We start from the raw sequence: 19,132 nt of genomic DNA, 5'->3' as shown, positions 1-19,132 counted from the left end.
CAAAAGAAGCGATAAAATTATAGGTCTCGATGATGAAAATATATTGGGTTTGTTATAAAAGAGACAACAGACGCAAAATGGAGTCACTCGTGCTAGGCCCCAGGTCAGCAAACCAAGATTTAATACTTAGGGTAGCTACAGTTTCCACTGGCCAGGAACGTAACTTTTAACCAGTGAACACGAAATGACCCGGTTGGCATTAGTGAGATAGTCCAGACTATAGGCTCCTTCCGTTCCCCTTAGCAGGGCAACCTCGCCTGCACATTCTTTCCTAATAATTTCTTTTTCCGACCCCTTTCTGCCTTTAAAAAAAATCTTTCCTTTTCTATAGCTCGGTGGAGCTCCTTTCTGTGTGATAGAGGGGAAGCTGTCCAATTCATGAATCACTGAGTAAAGCCAATTTAATCCCTAACATCACTAGATTAAATTTTGTGTGATTTGACAGGTTAAAATGCATGTAAAAAGCTAAGTTCATATCCTTTGTTAATACAATTTTGCAAGAAAGTTAATGGGGTCTAGGAAGAAGCCATTTGCCAGTTTTTGCTTCAAAATAAATGTGTGTGTATTAAGAGTCAGAAATCTGGTAGAAATTGGATAAATACATATAAAAAGTCAAACGAAAGAGTAAGAGACAAACGGTGGAAAATATAAGGGGGTTTCTGGAGACTGCTAGCCAGGATTCTTCCAAATACGTAGGTGTGGAGAGAGAGAAGAAGGGAGAGAGAGAGGAAGGCGAGAAACAAATGTAAGAGAAGAACCTAAGGCTAGTGACTATAAAATGGTAAGGGTCTCATAAAAACAGGGAAGATTATTAAAAATGGAAACATTGACTGTAAAGTATCAGTGCGCAGGAAAAGAATGAGGTAAAGAAATCAGTGAAGCTGTACCTCCAGGATGGATTATTTGTCTGTAAATTTTCCTACGAAGCTCCTCAGCTAGGAAAGGTGCATACATATATAATGGAAACATGATGTTACGACTTCTGGTTTAAAAGGGGAAGAAGATACCAAAGGCATCATTGCTCTTTCCTCTTTTAAGACACAAAAAAACAACAAAAACAGTAAAACATGGGGGGGTGGGAATGTCAGATGCACTCAAACAAGGAATGAAACAAAAAGTCCCCCGTTCATTTTACAAACCAAAAAGTGTACATGGACCAAATAATCTGTGCATAACAAATATCTCAAGTCTCAAGCAGGTGCAAAAAGTTCCTGGCCAAGGTCAGGTCCAAATGTCTGAAGAGCATATGTAATGAGCCTTTGATGAGAGTGGCGAGACTCACAATGCAAGCCCTGGAGACACAGTTTGACATCATATAACAGAAGGAAAGGCAGAGCTAATCAAAAACATGGTAATGTTTATCCTTATTTACTTTGGTGTTGTATTACTATTGTATTCCTTCGAGCCAGGGAAGACTTCCAGAGGCAATGACATGTCTATAGAATTACCAAGGGAGTGAGGGATAAAAAGAAACAAAAAAGCATACGGACTTGAATAAGTCTTTTATGCAGGAAGTATATGTTTTTGTACCTTATGCCAATGGCAATTTTCTCTTAGATGACTATTTTGATAGAAAAACATTAGAATTTTATAAGGCAAGTCCAAAGAAGGAAATATTAAATAATACATAAAACACTTAACTCTGTTACATTAAGCAACTGAATTTGAGAGATTTTCTAGATAGCTTCAATCTGAGCACCGATTTAGGTTTTCAGGGGATAAGAATGAGAAAAGTGCAACCAGATTATCATAAACCTCCTGTGTTGTTGTCTAGAGCTAAGGGCTGTTTTACCCAGGAACGTACAACTCAGTCCATAAAAAAGGCAATTCAGTGACAGTCTGGGCACTTATTAACATATTTTACTATATATAGTGTGCTCTTTTTATCCAAACTATTGAGGAGAAAATACGGAAGCATGTTATACATGGTCAGTAATACCTGAAACATCTTGTATCTCTGCTTATGTTTTGTAATTATGTGTTACATAAAATTTCCTGGACCATAAAGTACTCAAAGACAAATGCTAAAATTCCTTTATAATATAAAAAAACAAGTATCTAAACATAAATAAATAAATAAATAAATAATTGAATTAAAAAATTAAAACAAAAGACTTTTTTCCTGAAAGTTTTGGTGGAAAATGTGGGTGTGCACCATACATGGCAAAAATTAGTTTTAGAAGAAGCATGTTGAGCTTCCACTAGCCACAGATCTGAAAAATATGACTATGAACCATTGGAAACAGCTTTTGACTCTTGCTACATTGGACCTTAGATGTAATACATGTAGGTCTAGGTCGCTTGGGTGTCTGTTATACCCAGAAATCAGCTGTCAAATGAAAGGTCTGAATATGAATTAGGCAATACACTCTTACTTGCACTCACACTTTGAGATTTATGAGTTCTCTCATCTCCTGGCTCTACACACGTTAAAAAAATCTGCAGGATCTCATAGGTTCCTGGTCCTTTAAAGATATATGGTTTATGTTTCAGACAGACCCTAACAGATCCAAATATTAAACATTTACTTAAGTGATACTGGCTAATGGCACACTTGGGTAACAGAAGTGTAAAATAATGCTGACTTCGTCTCTCTCAAATTCAAAAACACTGGAATGATCATAGACCCAAGGGCCATACATTTCCAGTTTGGGCAGTTTAAGAAACTACTGAATTGTGTCTCCCCGAAATTCCTATGTTGAAGTCCTAATCTCTTAGTACTTCAGACTGTATTTAGAGGTAGGGCCTTTAAAAAGGAAATTAAGGTTCAATGAGGTCATTGCATGGGGTGGGGCTAATCCAATATGTGTCCATAGAGGCCACTTACAAACCAAGGAGAGAGGCCCCAGAGAAATCAACCCTTGATCTCAAAGTTCTAGCCTCCAGAACTGTGGGAAAATAAACTTCTGCTGTTTAAGCCACCCAGTCAGTGGTGCTTTGTGACGGCAGTTAGAGCAAACTAATATTTCAACCACCTATAATGAGTCCTTTTCTCTCGGAAGTCTGAAATAAGGCCCAAGTTTCTTTGTGGTTAAATGCATTCTACATCATACTCACAACCCCGACAGGAAAGGCCAACACAGCTAACATCCAGTCCCGAAGAGAGATGAGCTTCCTGAGCTGTCTCTCTTGTTCTTGGTTCCCGCTTCCTCTAGTCAGAAGACTAGAAAGATCAGTCAGCACGCAGATGCCAAAAAAGACAGCCTGGATCACCTGGAGGGAGACAACAGTTGGCGTTAGTCCACGACAGCTACACGTGGGTGACACAGCTCATGACAAGAGAAGGTCAGAAGCACATTTAAAGAGCGGGCCATAAACATAAAGCAAAGAGAGAGGTGGGTGATAAAGGTCATCTTAAAAACATTACTTCCATTTTTGCTCACCTAAGGACAAATGCAAAACATAGATGCACACACACACAGTTCAACAGAAAGGCACCGATTATCAAAACGACATGCCCATGACTTTAAAACATCACATTTATGGTCTAGTTGTATTGACTAGTGGGGTTTAACAAACATCGAGGATGTGCAAAGATCAGGATAGTCTAAATAATAAATGAGACAATTTAGTGTGAATGTGAAGAAACCTTTTTATGCTTTAGAAATTTCTACCAGAAGAGGCGGTAGATAAAGAGTCTAGCCCATGAGTCATAGAGAAATCAACTAAATGCAATCATCAAGACTGATGCGGAGCAAATTGCTGTCCAACTGGAACTAAATAAACTCCTCAGGTTTTCAGTGTTTATGAACTAAAATCTTTACAAAGCATTGTAAACTTAGATATTCAAAACTTAGATGGTCATTTCCCCAAAATGAAACGACCAACTGTACATTCCCAAATCAGTTACAAATTGCATTCCTTACCTTCGCTGTCCTTTACTTGGACTACCACAGAGAGAAACACGGAAATGCTATCGCCCAATTATTTGTGAAATTCTTAAAGCAAGGGTACAGTATTGATGATCCAGAGCCATTGGTGGCGGCCCGCAGCATACCGTAATATGGCTTGGCAAATGATCATTGAAATTATGGAAAGGACAGAAAATATATTCTCTGGGCTCAAAACCATGCCCATTTAGCAGCAAGAAGAAATTTAGGGGGATTCTTCTGGTTCCTTCTACCAGAAATAATTTTCAGAAGATGTATGTATTTGTAAAAGACACGGTTGGACTCATTACTTGTTTAGAAAACATAATTTTTTCTTGGCAGATTTCCACATTGGCCGTGGAGAGAACCTGGGAAAGCTCTGTCATCGGCTTCCCCACTGAGGCACAGAACAAAGGGGAGAGGGGGCCCGAATCCTACCTGGTTCCACCCCTCTGCACAGCACGGGCATGCTCACACTTACAGAAGCCACCTTGAAAATTCCCCGGAACGAAGACTCCATCATCGGATTTAGTTAAATAAACAAAAATCCCGCAATGTGTTTATATATAATACACTGGGCTCTTTGGAGCTCACCAAATCCTGCTGCTATTAGCCAGTCTTAGCCAGAGTAATGTCATATTCTGCCCAGTAACTTAGACTCTCTTTTTGCTCCAGTGACTTAGATTTATTGTTGTTCTTTCTAGAACCAGAAAAACCAGAGTAGGAGAAGCTCAGACTTCCACACCTGAGCATGGCACAACTGAACAGCTGGCACAAATCATGTCATGATGACCAGAAATAATTTAAATGACTCAGGGAATAACTTTATACTTGGAACATTTTCCATAGTGTATCTTATGAATTCAGACGTTACGTTTGTAATTCAACCCTATCAGGATTTGAGAAATTAAAGTGGCCATATTCAGGAATAATCATATTCATACCAATCTGCCCAGAGAACCTACTGAAAAGTATTCTGTCTAATCAATAATCAGGGAAATGCAAATTTAGATGACAATAAGATTACATTTCTCATCTATATAATTACTCACAGATTAATTCTGATAGTACCAAGGGTTATAAGGATGTAAAACAACTAGAAACCTTATGGTGGGAATGCAAGTTAAGACAACCACTTTGACGAACAACGGGCAATAATTTAGTCATGTAAAGATTCAAATACCCTATTGTCTGCTGACTTTGCTGTGAAGGGCGCTCCGGACAGAAACCCGCCCCTACCCACAGGTCTGCTCGTCACATCTGTACGAAAGTCAGTTTCAGCAGTCGCTGCTTCAGACCAGCCAGAGAGATCCAAATGTCTCCCAATAGCTGACTGGATGAATAAACTGTGCTGTATATCCACACGATGGAATTCTACGCACTAATCGATTTTTCATTCTCACAACAACAAAACATTAAACAACAACAACAAAAAGAAACCAGAAAAAAACCTACATTTTGAAATTAAATAACATTTCAAAAAATGCAAAGATAATTTTAAGAATGCATGTATATGAAGAAAAATATGAAGAAATGCATGGGAATTCATGACATTGAATTCAGGTACATCGGTGAGGAAGAATAATTGGGGAAAGGACACAAGGGCCTTAATTGTACTGATGACATTTTAGTTCTTAAGCTGATTATGAGGTACATAGAAGTTTATTAATTATTCTCTGTATAATTCATTACAACAAAATATTTTCACATGACTTAAAAGTCATGTAAAAAAGAGTGGGTTTTATGCTTTGGGGATACAGTTACTGTCTTTCAATTCCTTTCCTTCCAACTCAGTTTCTCCTACTTTTTTTTTAAAGATTTTATTTATTTATTTTTAGAAAGGGGGAAAGGAAGGAGAAAGAGAGGTAAAGAAACATCAGTGTGTGATTACCTCTCACACACCCCATTCTGGCGATCTCACTCACACCCCAGGCGTGTGTCCTGACTGGCAATCGAACCAGAACCCCTTTGGTTCACAGGCTGGCACTCAGTCCACTGAGCCACACCAGACAGGGCAATTTCCCCTACTTTTAAAGACTGGTTAATAACAGCAGGATTTAGTGAGCTGCAAATTAAGTAAAGCGAATTTTAAAATTCCATGATTAAGTAACTAGTAGCAGATTTGCATTTTAACCATAAACAACTAGACATCTGAAATTAATACATAATCAAGCTTTTCATATTTTGGACTTCCCCTCTGCAATCAGCCAGAGAAATATTTTTTTTTAAAGGGATCATCTGATGAAGCCAGGCACACCTTGAAATTCTCTCTCTCTCTGTCTCTCCCCCTCTCTCGCCAGATAAAGTAATAAAATGACAGGACTGACTGTATTCACAGGGTCTTCTCAAATCCAGTGGGAGGGCATTCTACAAGTGTTAGCACCACTGAGGGTCATTTTAGAATTCTACCTACCACAAACTGTAGGTTAAACAATTTTCAGAATTCACTCAGAATGGAGAGTTATTCAAGTTCTGACCAATCAAACAGGGAGGACTTATTGACTACTACAGGTGTTCGGTAGAAACCCAGGAAGTTTCATACCTAAATACTGGTGCTAAACACCCTTGCAGTAAAGCTTCTCTGGGTCCACTCCGACAATACTTAAAAACAAGCCTCAACAATATCAAGCTGACCTATAAGTAACTTAAATGCCTGCAAACACAAAATTCTACAATCTTTAAAGGGGGATAACACAATGCAATTATTCAACAACATCCAACGTTAGAATAGCCAACATCCATATCAAAAATTATTAGACATGCCAGGAAGTCGGAAATCCTTAACCAGGAGAAAACCCATTCAACAAAAACAGATACATGACAGAAATATTGTAATTGGCAGATGAGAACATTAAAAAAACAAATTAAATAAGTTCAAGAAGTTCAATGAAAATGAGAGAAATAAAAGACATATTAAAAACCCCAAGATAAAACATTTAAACATTAGAAAGACATTATCTAGAATTAAAAAATCACTGGCATAATAAAAGTCACTGAAATAACAGCATATTACACACTGCAGAAGGAAAGATTAAAACCTGAATACAGATTTTACAGAACATTTACCCCACTAATAATCAAGAGAAACAGAAAAATAAAAAGAAAAATAAAAGTTATCAATGAACTAATCCTAATACTAAAAATGCCTACTCATGAGTGCAGATTCAAAAATTGTAAATAAAAATTCCATATTCACTCTTAAAAAAAAAAAACTGAATACACAGCAACAGAAACTATCCAAAAGAAATCAGAGGAAGAAAGACATTTAAGTTAATAGAATGTCAGCATACTGTCAGAATATGTGAAAGCAGTCTAATAGTATGTGTACTCGAGTCCTAAAGGAGAAGAGGGACATCGTGTAGAAAAGGACTTTAAGAAATAATGACTGAAGTTTTTCCAAATGTCATGAGAATTAGACTCACAGATTCAACAAGCTAAACAAAGGAAACTACATAAGGAACACTGCAATCAAATACTGACAATTTGGGATGAGATATTAAGCAATGCTAGAGGAAAGAGATACATCATAAACAGAAAAATAAAGACAAGAAATATGCAGACTTTTCATGTAAAACAACACAAGCCAAAACACACTGGTACCTTTAAAGTCCTCTAAGGGGGGAGGAGGAATTGTTAAAGATGAGAGACTATTTCAGACAAAGAGAAGCAGAGTGGACTCATCGTCAGCAGACTTTCACTGTAAGAAGTACTAAAGTACTAAAGGAATGGAGACTAGGACACTGGGTACTTCAGCCCTATTCGAGGCCATGACAACTGCCGAAAATAGTACATATGTGGATAAGTATAACCAATTTAACTTCTAATTTTATTTTACTTTTTAAAGATAATTGACTAAAGCAAAAATATAATGATATATTATGAGGTTTTAAACACATTTAGAAATAAAATTATGACAATAGCACAGAGGATGAGGAGGGAGGAATGAAATGCAGACTGTTGTTAGGTTCCTAGTTATATATAAAGTGATATACCATGATTTGGAAGCAGACCGTGATAAATTAAAGACATATACTCTGAACTCTAGAGCAACCACTAAAAGAATAAAGTAGAGATTTTAGCTAACGTATTAACTGTCTCTGCTGCATAACAAATCACGACACACTTAGCAGTTTAGAACACCCATTGATTAGTTCACGATTCTGTAGGTCAGAAGCCCGGGTGGGTTATTCCGGCTTCAATGCTCAGGGAACTATAACGCCAAAATCCAAGCGGTCCCCACACAGGGCTCCTGTCTCGAGGCTTCATTAAAGGGTTTACTTCTAAGCCCACCTGGTTGGTTGATGGTAGAATCCAGTCCCTGTCGACTGTAAAACTGGGGTTCAAGTTTCCTGGCTGGCAGTTGGCCTGAGTTACTCTCACTCCCTTGCATCTGCTCTCCAACCTTCACAACTGGCCACGTCCATTGTCAAAACGACCAGCAGAATACAAACGCACTTCAAGATTCTGGTATCTCTAAGTTTTCCTTCTGCCATCGAACCGAAAAAGTTTTCTGCCTTTAATGCTTCATGCGGGAATACCAGGCTTCCATGAATAATGTCCATTTCTTATGGTCAACTGCACCATATATCATAACACAACCAGAGGGGTTATAGCTCATTAATACAGAGGTTCTTGAGACTAGAGGGCGACATCTTTGGGGGGGCAATTTAAGAATTCTGTTTCTCACAGACAATAAGCCAATAGTGGAAATAAGATGAAATACTAACAAAATGAAGACAACCAAAAACAAGTCAGAGGTTGGGAGAAAGGAACAAAGAATAGATGAGGCAAAGAAAACAACAAACTATCAGACTTGAAGCCAACAATGCTTATAATTACAGTAAATGCAAATGTTTTAAACTCTCCAGTTAAAAATCAGAGACTGACAGATTGCATTTAAAAATCAAACAAGCAAAAAGCACTTTAAGCACAAAGTTACAGATTTGTTAGAAGCGTATGGATGCAAACACTAAACATAAGCTGGAATTGTTATGTTAATATCAAAAATAAGTTTCAAGATTAAGAAATATTACCAAAAATATAGAGGAGCACTTCATAATAATAAAGGGTCACTTCATTAAAATGGCATAATAATCTTAAATGTGTATGCACCTAATAGCTGAGCTTCAAAATAGAGGAAACGAAACCTGACTTAGCAAGGGGTTAAATTACTCAATAAAGTTTGTTAAATAAATAACAATTCAGTGATTCTTGGGAAGCAGATGCTTTTCTGAAGATTTATAAAAGAAAGGGGGAACCTTCAAATGCAAAATGGGGAACAGAAGCTTGTACTCTAGAGTACAAAAACAAAATAATTTCTGCAAATATAAATGCAACAGTCTACACATTTTGCCATTTATAAGATCAATGGTACAATGAAATGTTACACTTTTTCTATTGTTGATTTGTCTTCTTCTTATCCAGTGGTATTATCTAACACAGCAGTCCCCTATCACCTGGTGGCTACCCTGTCACTGTCTGCGGACCTCTCCAGTAGCTGGCCGCCTGCCTGCCAGCACCGCAGGGGAAAACTCCCCCAGAGGGCATACTCACAGGTCAGGAAAAACAGCTAGTACAAACCGATCTCCTCTTAATTTACAAACAAGAGGCAGAGAGGGCACTGTTAGCCTCTGCGAGGTTTTCTGTTGTTTTTTTTTTAATTCAAAATCACACTGACTAATCCTCAAAAGACGATCACAGAAATTATGGAATAGGTTACCATTCCCTGGGGAGAAACTCGGACTGACTTTTGGTTATTTGCTCACTTAAGATGCAATTAACCAACACTATTAAACCATGTCAGATTTCTGCTTCAGGATTAGAATTTGATTTGAGCTGACAGCTAACAAATCACATTAGAGACATTTTACTTGTGTTTTTCTATTGCCTATAGGCATCATGTTGTCCACCGCAGCTCAAAACTCATTAAAATAACTGTTAAAAATGTAAAGGGTGCCTGGAGAGGCACAGGAGAATCCTAAGCAGGATTACCTGGAAGCATTATTCTCGGCTCCAGCCATTCTGCAGAGCTGGCGTGTCCACACCATCAACTCAGCATGACGCACACATGCACCATCTGGCTTGGAGTTCGTGGCAGGCTGGTTGCTCTTATAATTTTGTGCCATGTGTAGAGATGAAGTGGTCAATTGTACCATTTCTCCCCAAGAAATACAAACAGGGATTTATCAGAATGAGAAACATATCCCAGGTCATTTTTGAGTCATTCTAGCACTTGTTCTTCTAGGACATTCTCTGCTGTTTCATTCCTTCTGCACCTTCTCTCCACCGCCTCAACTCCCCTGTCAGGAAATCACCGCATTTTTCTGAGTCCTTCTAGGTGTAGGATTCATTTCCACAAGTGTGGGAATGTACCCCAATTCCATTCATATCCTTATACTTTTTACACATAAGTGGTTTTCATTAAATTAATATTTTTTCCTTTTTCCTCTGGAATGCACTAAACTAGTACTAAATTGTCTGTATTATGGGGCAAATTGATTAGACTTCTATCAGTCCCAAATATATATGATAGGGCTTATATAGAATAGATTTTTTATTTCATTTTATTAGATCATTTCAATATCTTCAATTATGTGTAATTGCACCAAACCTATAGTCTATATATGAAGTCATGTCATTACTTGAATTAGTTGATAATTTGTACATTTCTGCCTAATTGGCCAAACTTAGGCAAGACCCAACAATGCACCAAAGTGGAAATGCAGCACATTAAATAAGAAATCAAATCATTATTTACACGAATTTTTGAAGACCAGATTGTAGCCGTCCTGACCTTGGGGAGTAAAATTTCCAGTGACTTATACTATGGTGTACCACATTTTACTTATACTGTACGTCCATAAAATGAACATAATGAGTACCCTAATGTTTATTTTGAAGATTTTGCTTGAAGTTACTTTGAGACAGAAGAAACAAGAAGATGTAACTCTGAGGGGCAGCAATGAGACCAGAACGATACAGATCGTGAAATGGAGAGAAACTGTGGAGAGAGCAGATGGGAAGGAGGCAGGGAGATTTACAGGTGCCACGAGGGAGGTCCTAGAGGGGTCCTCCACGTTAGAGGGTGAGAGCGTTACTTTAAGGGCAATGGCTGAAGAAGAAATGAAAATCTACCCGAACTGTTTTATCATTAGAGAACAGAGTATTCTGTAACTTTTAATAAATGTATATGTAGTCTAGGAAAGAACAGTATACTGGATAGATAGATAACACGCATACACCACATACATGGTATTTGTGTGTAGTGTATGTGTGTGGTGTATGTGTGTGTGTGATTTCTCCCATGCAGAATGCTGACTAACACATTTAGAGCAACGGTGTGAGCTCGAGGCCGTCCTGTATCTCACCTACAGTTACATAGCATGCGGCACTGAAGGCCGAAAACATTATTTTGTTTTCAGTTCATAAAACTTTCAAGGCAGTTCTTGCCAGAAACCAGTCCACAGCAGTATCTGTGCTCAGTGAAGAGTGAATTTGACTGAAGGAGTTAAATAATATGTGAGAAGGATCCAAAAGCCATAAAATAGCAGGACCATTACACATAATCTTCAAGGGATTCCCCCTCCCTTCTACACACATCTTACTTTTTAATGGTGCATAATTCCTTCTCCTTATTATCAAGATCAAGAGTGAATGCCAAAAGAATTTCGGCACCATGGGACAGTAACTCAGTGTGAAATCAACTGAATGAACCCACAAGGATTCCTTAGAGTTGGTTTCCCGTGCCTTCCTCGCCTGAGACAACCGGGCATCCCTAGCAGTCCTACACCCACGGGGGTCCGTCTCAGTGACAGAGAGTATGGAGTCTACCAGTGACATGGAAGCTATGATCAGTTACATGTCTGAATGCTGCTCTCTAGAGAAATCAATGCATTTAGAAGTACCAGAGGCTCTCTCTGCCTCCCTCAGCCACTGAGACTCTATCCATCAGATGCACTGCCTGGTGAATTTTCCTCCAGTACCCTGGGAGAGGGTTTGCTTGAATAAGCCAGCATGGTTCTCTAACTGTAATGATTGCAACTCTATTTTTCCAAATCTGTCATTTAAGTGATGTGCTTTAAGCCCAAGCATTTTCAAGGAATCTTCACCACAAGCATTTTTGAGGAGATGGACTCACTGCATCATCAAGCCCGTGGTTTTCAGAATGTGATTTAGAATCCTTGCCCATGTACGCAGACATTTACCTCATACTGCTCTATCTCATTACTGAAAATCGATGAAGTAAGCCATAAATCACCCCTCGCAAGCAATTCATTTAGATAGAAAGAAAGAAAAATAAGCTTTGCAGTCAGAAATAATGCATTTAGATAAGCAGCTTTGGAAAGGAAAGCTTGTCCACAAAATTCGTTACAATATCACATAATCGCTTTCAAGATATAAGTAGCAGGGAGAAGAGTCATCTGAAGAAGGCATTTGGCGTGGCTTCACGAAAGGGCGTGATCTTGCCGTGTTCCAGCAGCAGCCTGGGGAGAGCATGTACGGCAGGACCCTGCCAGAGATTCCGTTCTAATCTACAAATAATAACACAAACCCCACTCTGGGTGGTTCCACTGCACTTCACTGGTACTACGAGCTAACTCGACACTTTTATAGGCTTAAAGATTTTTGAAACTATTAATATTAGCATGAACTTTTTGAAAACTGTTAAACACACCATTGATTTATTCAGTAAATATTCATTGATTAAGTAATACGTACAAAGCACTTAACAAACTATTAATGCAGACACGCAGACTATTAAATGATTGTACATTGTGCTGTAAACGTGAATGTGCTTAGAAGTGTTTATGTTCTAACTTAGTGCACTCTTTACTTGCTAAGTATACGATATCTAGATGTAAGCACGATAATGGTAATTATCAGTTATTGAAAACGATGCATCTTTTATAAGAGAAGTCTATTCTGAAGATTTTCTAATATTATAAAATGTTTTTTACCCTTCCAAATTTTTACTCATGGTAACAAATTACTTCAGCAGAAGATGATTTAAGTGCCAAACATAATCACTCAAGAGCTAGATAAATCTGCAACCTAAACAAAAAGGACCTAGACCTGAAGAAAGACCAAATCAGATCTTAACTGATTAGATGTTATAGAATCAGATAATCTCACATGCTCATGCATGATCTATGCATCATAAACTAAATTGTATATATTACGAGCATACACACAGGCAGGTGAAATTGTGTGAATACAGCCAATAGAAAGACATGACCTCTGTCCCTAGAAGTTGCTATTTAAAATACTCAGAAATCTATTGATTTGGGTCTAACATTGAGTCTACATAAAGGCTATGTCTATGCAATTGTGGACAACTACTCGGCAGGGAAGTGAGTGTTAGAACAGCTGTAAAGGCAGCCCCATTTCTGGATGCTGACTCCGCCTTCGGAAATAGGATCTTTCAGATACAAGCTGCTGGATGGGCTTAGGGAAGCCTCAATCCCTATCAGACGATGTTTGCTTTTTCTAACTCAACCTGGCCATTGTTATACCATATTAATTGGTCTAATCTTATCATTTTGAAGTTTACTGATGCAGAGCCTACAAGGTGTAATTTACCATTCTCTACATTTCTGTTCTCCACCAGTTCACCAATGAATCCACAATATTTTACCTCTAGATGGAGTATTTGTAAAATCCCAGGACTCTTTCAGTTTGAGAGAATATGAAGCTAGAGACTGTGGTTGGAGAATGATCTAGAAATCAAGCTGTTCCTGATGACAGTGAGATGCAGGGGTGGCCTTGGCAGTCAGCTCCAGGGTGGACAAGACAAAAGTCGGCAGAGTTGAGGAGGAAAAAGGACTGTGAGGAGTGGTGTTATTGTAAATTCCAGAGCAAAATAGGAAAAAAATAGGTTTTAAAAAATGTCAGCGATATTGTAGAAATCTATAAATTAAGTATATTAATATAAAATACATGTCTATAAAACAATTAATAACTGTGCGCCTTATATCAATGGAAATATAAACAAGGCATTTTCCTTTCAGTTACATCAAAGTGACTGCATCTTCTTATGATCCTGACACATTTTTGTTCTCATGAACATACAAAGTATGTGTTTAAATGCTAATAAATAGGGAAAAACATCAAAAACCAAAGTTGTATATGGACAGAACAATTAAAACAAATGGCAAAAATACCCCATAAAGGGATAAAGCTAGTCTTATCATTTTTGTTGTGGGTGGAATAAAGAAGGAAATTCAAAATCTTCCGGAGTTCCAACAGGTATTAATAAAAATACACCTTTCCTCTAAAAACAGTAATTCCTCTGCAAACCTCTCCTGAGAGAAATAATTCAACACCACCCATCAAGAAAAAATATTTTTGGTGGTGACCACAGTGAACAGTCTAAAGGCGATACCTGAAATAAACCCCAATCAAAATCTGCACCAAAAATCATGATATACTGCATTTTTCCAAAAGTGCATAGTGCTTATAATGATCTATGTGGCAGTTTATATGACATCTAGTGGGCTTTCACTTAGGTTGTTTTGCTAGTTGGCCCTTTCCTCTTCCCTGTTGGACATGACACTGACTCTCAGCTGGGTCTTCCTTACCTTCTCAATCTCTAACCCCTGGGGCACCCAGGGCCCAGTCATTGAACCTTCTCTCTCTTCCAGCTGCAGTGGGGTCGGCCCCTGGGAGATCTGACCCCGCCTCCTTACTTTGCATACCATCTCCATGGTAATGACTCCTGCACTTTCATCTCCAGCCCATACCCCTCCCTTGGATTCCTCTCCTGAGACGTGGCTAAGGGGAACCAAAATATATAGGTCTTTTGCTAGATTGTTTTCTGAGGTTTAACATTATAACTGAAAAAGACATAATGAACCTTTCAAGGCGTTAGGACCTTATTCACCATAAAGGCAAACATTTACGGACAAAAGCAGGGTGAATTTTATCTCAAGCAGGATTAGAATTTTTGTCAGAGAGCTCCTAGGTATATAAAATATGTTGCTGCCTCTTTCAAGTCTCAGCTAAGCCTGATGCACATATATCTCTCCCACCAAAACACATTGCAATGCATCTATTGCTCCAACCAAGCTGCATAATGTTTATTTGCATGTTCATGTATCATTTGTAAATATTTCAGCTCCCATGTAATTCTCTGCATCAGAGAGATCTGAGGGAATGATCTCTGGAGAGTAACTGGTGAAACAGGCTATGCGTTGCCAGGAATTTTCCTTGATGATCTTTACCCAGAGGATTATCTCTCCACACATCATTTCTCTAGAGATCCCTTGTGTACACTTAAACAAAAGTCTCTCAGACCCAGAATCAGGTGCTCCTTCTTTCATGTTTTGTAAATACCTGTAATGTGGCACTTAACAAATTGCACAGTAATTATCTGTTGATGTTTCTGTAGCACCTTCCACAGTGTGAGAGTGCTGTGGGCACAGAGGAAGTCTTATTCATCTTTGCATCCCCAGAGCCTAGCGCGGTGCCCATTCATAAAAGCAGACACTGAGGGAGGATACAAACATGAAAGGCTTCTTGCTTTCAAGAAGTTCAGATTGGGGTAATCAAAAGAAGCACACACTTACAATGCAAAAGAATATAGTCTAGACTGGTGGGGAAGAAGGGAAAGGGTCTCCCCTGGAATGGGCTCTCTCTGAGTTGAGTTATGCAGAATGAGTGAGAGGCAGTGCCTAGAAGGAGGGTGGTAAGCGGGGCAGTGTGCCTGCTCTGGGAAAAAGCAGCAGCACTCCTAAAGGGAAGGCAGAGCGATAGAAGGAACTGTCAGCAGGCCGGGAGACCAGTCACATGAGATAGAGAAGGGACACTGTCAAGAGATAAGGTGGAAGAAGCAGAGAGGGGCCTCAGTATGACTAGGTTTAGAAAACTATGACAAAGAGTTTAAAGGAAAAGGAAAAGCGCTAAAGGAAAAAATGGAACCACTATAGAGTTTTAAACAAGGAGTAGCACACTGGGAAAGATCACTGTGAGAACAGATAATGGATTAGAGTATGACAACATTGAAGGCAGAGGGGCCAGCCAAGAGGCTGCTGTTTAAGGCCAAGTGTGAGAACATGTGGGAACAGGAAAAAAGGCAGTGGTCGTAGAGATGAAGGCCAAGACCGGAACCATGTGAAGGATGTGAAGGAGGAAGACTGACCAGCACTGGATATGGAAGGAGAAAGGAGAAAGAAGGATCAATAACCACATCCATGTTTCCAGCCTACTGGAAAGGGTGCCATTGACCAAGATGCAGAGCACGTTTACAAATTTCACTTTCTGACATATTACATTTAAGGTGCCTTTGGGGCACTTAAATGGAGAGGTCCATCAGGTACTTAGACAGAGGTTTGTAGCATAGGAAAACAGCCTTTCGTAACTTCAGAATACGGCTTTGTCAGCAAACCCATGGGAGTGAACAAGCTCCACCAGAATGAAAGTTTGCAGGAGGACAACAATGAGTCCTCTCCAATAGCAACGTGCAATACCAACATTTATGGAATAAAGGGAGCCCGAAATCGGGCCTGAGAAAGAGTGTCCGAGACGCGGGAGGAAGGCCAGGAGAGGACGGTGGCTGTCAGGGAAGCTCTGAAAGAAGAGTTCCGTGGAGAAGGGTTGTTTCAGTAACCTCAAATGTTGAAAGAAGCTGAAGTGCTTTCACTGGATCTAACATGAAAGAGGCCTTTGTGGCTTCATGATAAGAGTAGTTTCCATGGACTTCAGGGGTCAGGAGCCAGAGTGAGAAGTGAATTGCAGCGGAGATACTCAGGTCAGTGAGGGAGGAATATTCTTTCCCAAAGCATGACTGGGAAAGGGAAGAAAAACAAAGTAGTAAACAGACATATTTCCAAAGGACTTCATCTCTGAAACAGAATGCTCTCAGTGACTCATACATGATTTATTAAATTTTGAAGATTTTTTTAATTGAATGGGAAATACGCTTATGATAAATCCAACAAACCTATCCCCTACTCAGTCACCTTAGTAATAATGTGATCATTAATTTTAAAACTTGAATCTCGGGCAATCGGTGAAGTTAAGTCCATAGATTTAGGAAGGCAGGTCGAGGATATAATCTATTTACTTAGAATGGCCATTTGTTTCCCATCAATGGCTGTGCTTCAGATGCTTGGAACACACATTGGCTTCTTCATTCAACTATGAAATTACCCAAGGCAGCAAGTCGGCCTGCTTCTCAATATACTCTGTCCTTCTTCCCACACACATCTGCTGCCTTCGATGGTATTTGAAAGATTCCATCTGGACAAGACAAACTGCATCTCACCTACCTCACACCAACGGAAGAACGAACCCCACACCTCCTCCTCGAGGTGCAAGGGCACTTCCTCTCTTTAGCTTTAAAAGAGTTTCTCTGTAACATTTTGTTTAAGGGTGTGAGCCTGAAGGGAGATTTTGCTTTGGTACAAACTAGAGCTGCTCTCTCCTAAAAAGAAGGCACATAACTAGGAATAAAGCTAATGGAAGATGTGCAAGACCACCGTGGAGAACACCACAAAACTTGACTGAGATAACATTAAAGAAGCCCTAAAGGAATGGAGAAACATGCTGTGCTCCTGGGAGGTACAATATTGCAAAATGTGAACTCTCCCTAAACTGATCATAGATTCAATGCTATTTTCATTAACAACCTAAATTTGGAGGGTTAATATTTGGCAAGCTGATCACAAAATTAAATGCAAAGGCCAAAAGGAGTAAAAACAATCTTGAATAATGTTGAAGGACTTATACTAGCAGATAGCAGGACATAACATAGCTGTAGCAGTGAAGAGAGAGTGACACTGGTCAAGGCTAAGCAGACAGACCAGTGGAACAGAACAGAGCCCAGACACAGGCCCACACGTCCAGCCCCCTAGTTTACAGCAAAGCTGCCACTGCCGATCTCCAGGCTACAGAGAACAAAACCTTTGACTCGTACCTGACACCATACCCCCAAACCACTGCCAAATGGACCATAAATGTGAAACATAAAAGGAGAAAACTTCTAGAATACAGCACAGGAGAATATCTTCAAGATCTTGGGTTAGGTAAATGTCTTTTAAAAGGACAAAAGAAAGCATGTGCGGCAATGGGACGGATTAGTAAATTGAGCTTCACTGAAAGTAAGAACTTCAGTTGATCATAAGATACCATAAAGAGTGAAGATAAGTCATAAAGAAAGAAAATACATTTGTAATATATGTAGATCTGGAAAAGGACCTGTATTTGTTTAAAAGCCTCCCTCAAATCAGAAGGTAAGAAACAGACCACCCAAGTTTTAAAAATGGCAAAGGACTGTAACAGGCACTACATAAAAGAGGCTACTCAAATGGCCAATAAGCAAATAATTTTTTAAACATCATTAGTGACCAGAGAAATACAAATTAAAATTGTGTGTATTATTGCATATCCCCCAGAAGAGCTAAGTAAAAATAATAAAATACATAAATCTGAAATAATATTGCCACTTTAAAGCATTGGTGAAGATACAGAATAACTGGAATACAAACCCTGTTGGCAGGGACATAAATTTTTAAGCCACTCTGGAAAACTCTTGGGCGGTATCTGCTGAGCTGTACACGTTTACCCTTTTACCCAGCAACTCTACTCCTGGGTGGAAATGCACGTACACGTGCACCAAACACATACATGAGCACATTCAAAGATGCATTATTCTCAATAGCTTCAAAATGCAAGTAACTCAAAATGCATGAGCAGTAAGGCGGAAAGTAGAGTTTAAAATGCACAACACGGAGTTCTACATAGCCATGGAAAAGAACAAAGCACAGTTATGTGCAACCACAAGGACAAACCTTACCGATACAATAGTGAGCAAAGGAAGCTAGAGAAGCATGCATGATTCCATTTCTCTAGAATTCAAGAATGGACAGCATTAGTCTACAGTAACAGAAGTCATAACAGTGGTTATCTTTAAAGGGCTAATGACATGGAGAGGACAGAAGGTGACTTCTGGGATGCTGGTGTCTGACACCTTGATTTGGGTGGCAGTTACACAGATATGTTCCCTTTGTAAAAGCGTTTCGACCTTTTATCATGTATAATTTGTGCATTTCTCAGTATGTCTCTTATGCTTAGCTAGTAAATAAATGAATGAATAAGTGAGTAAATGAATAAATGGGACATAGTAAGATGGAGTCAAGTGTACGGAATCATGATATTGTACAACTATAGTCCAGAGTTTAAAAGGCATTTCTGATGGTAAATATCTTAGAAAGCTAAATCATCTATGTGTATACCACAAATACGTGTCTGTCTGATACTGGAAAATG

At 39.0% G+C, this 19,132-nt stretch overlaps 1 protein-coding gene across 10 annotated transcripts in view; it reads right to left on the bottom strand.

The window, feature by feature from the left end:
• AIG1 (androgen induced 1) overlaps positions 1 to 19,132 on the bottom strand; it is a 212,130-nt gene that overhangs the window by 163,539 nt on the left and 29,459 nt on the right. For all 10 annotated transcript variants that reach the window (XM_036024806.1, XM_036024800.1, XM_036024803.1 and 7 more), the window contains exon 2: positions 3,058 to 3,213. In XM_036024806.1, coding sequence (XP_035880699.1) covers positions 3,058 to 3,213 — 156 coding nt within the window. The remainder of the gene's footprint in view (positions 1 to 3,057; positions 3,214 to 19,132) is intronic.

This window comes from Phyllostomus discolor, chromosome 4 (assembly GCF_004126475.2).
Source record: "Phyllostomus discolor isolate MPI-MPIP mPhyDis1 chromosome 4, mPhyDis1.pri.v3, whole genome shotgun sequence".
In the NCBI taxonomy this organism is placed as follows: Eukaryota; Metazoa; Chordata; class Mammalia; order Chiroptera; family Phyllostomidae; genus Phyllostomus; species Phyllostomus discolor.
Note: the sequence above shows the minus strand (reverse complement) of the source record. Positions and strands in the feature narration are given on the sequence as shown.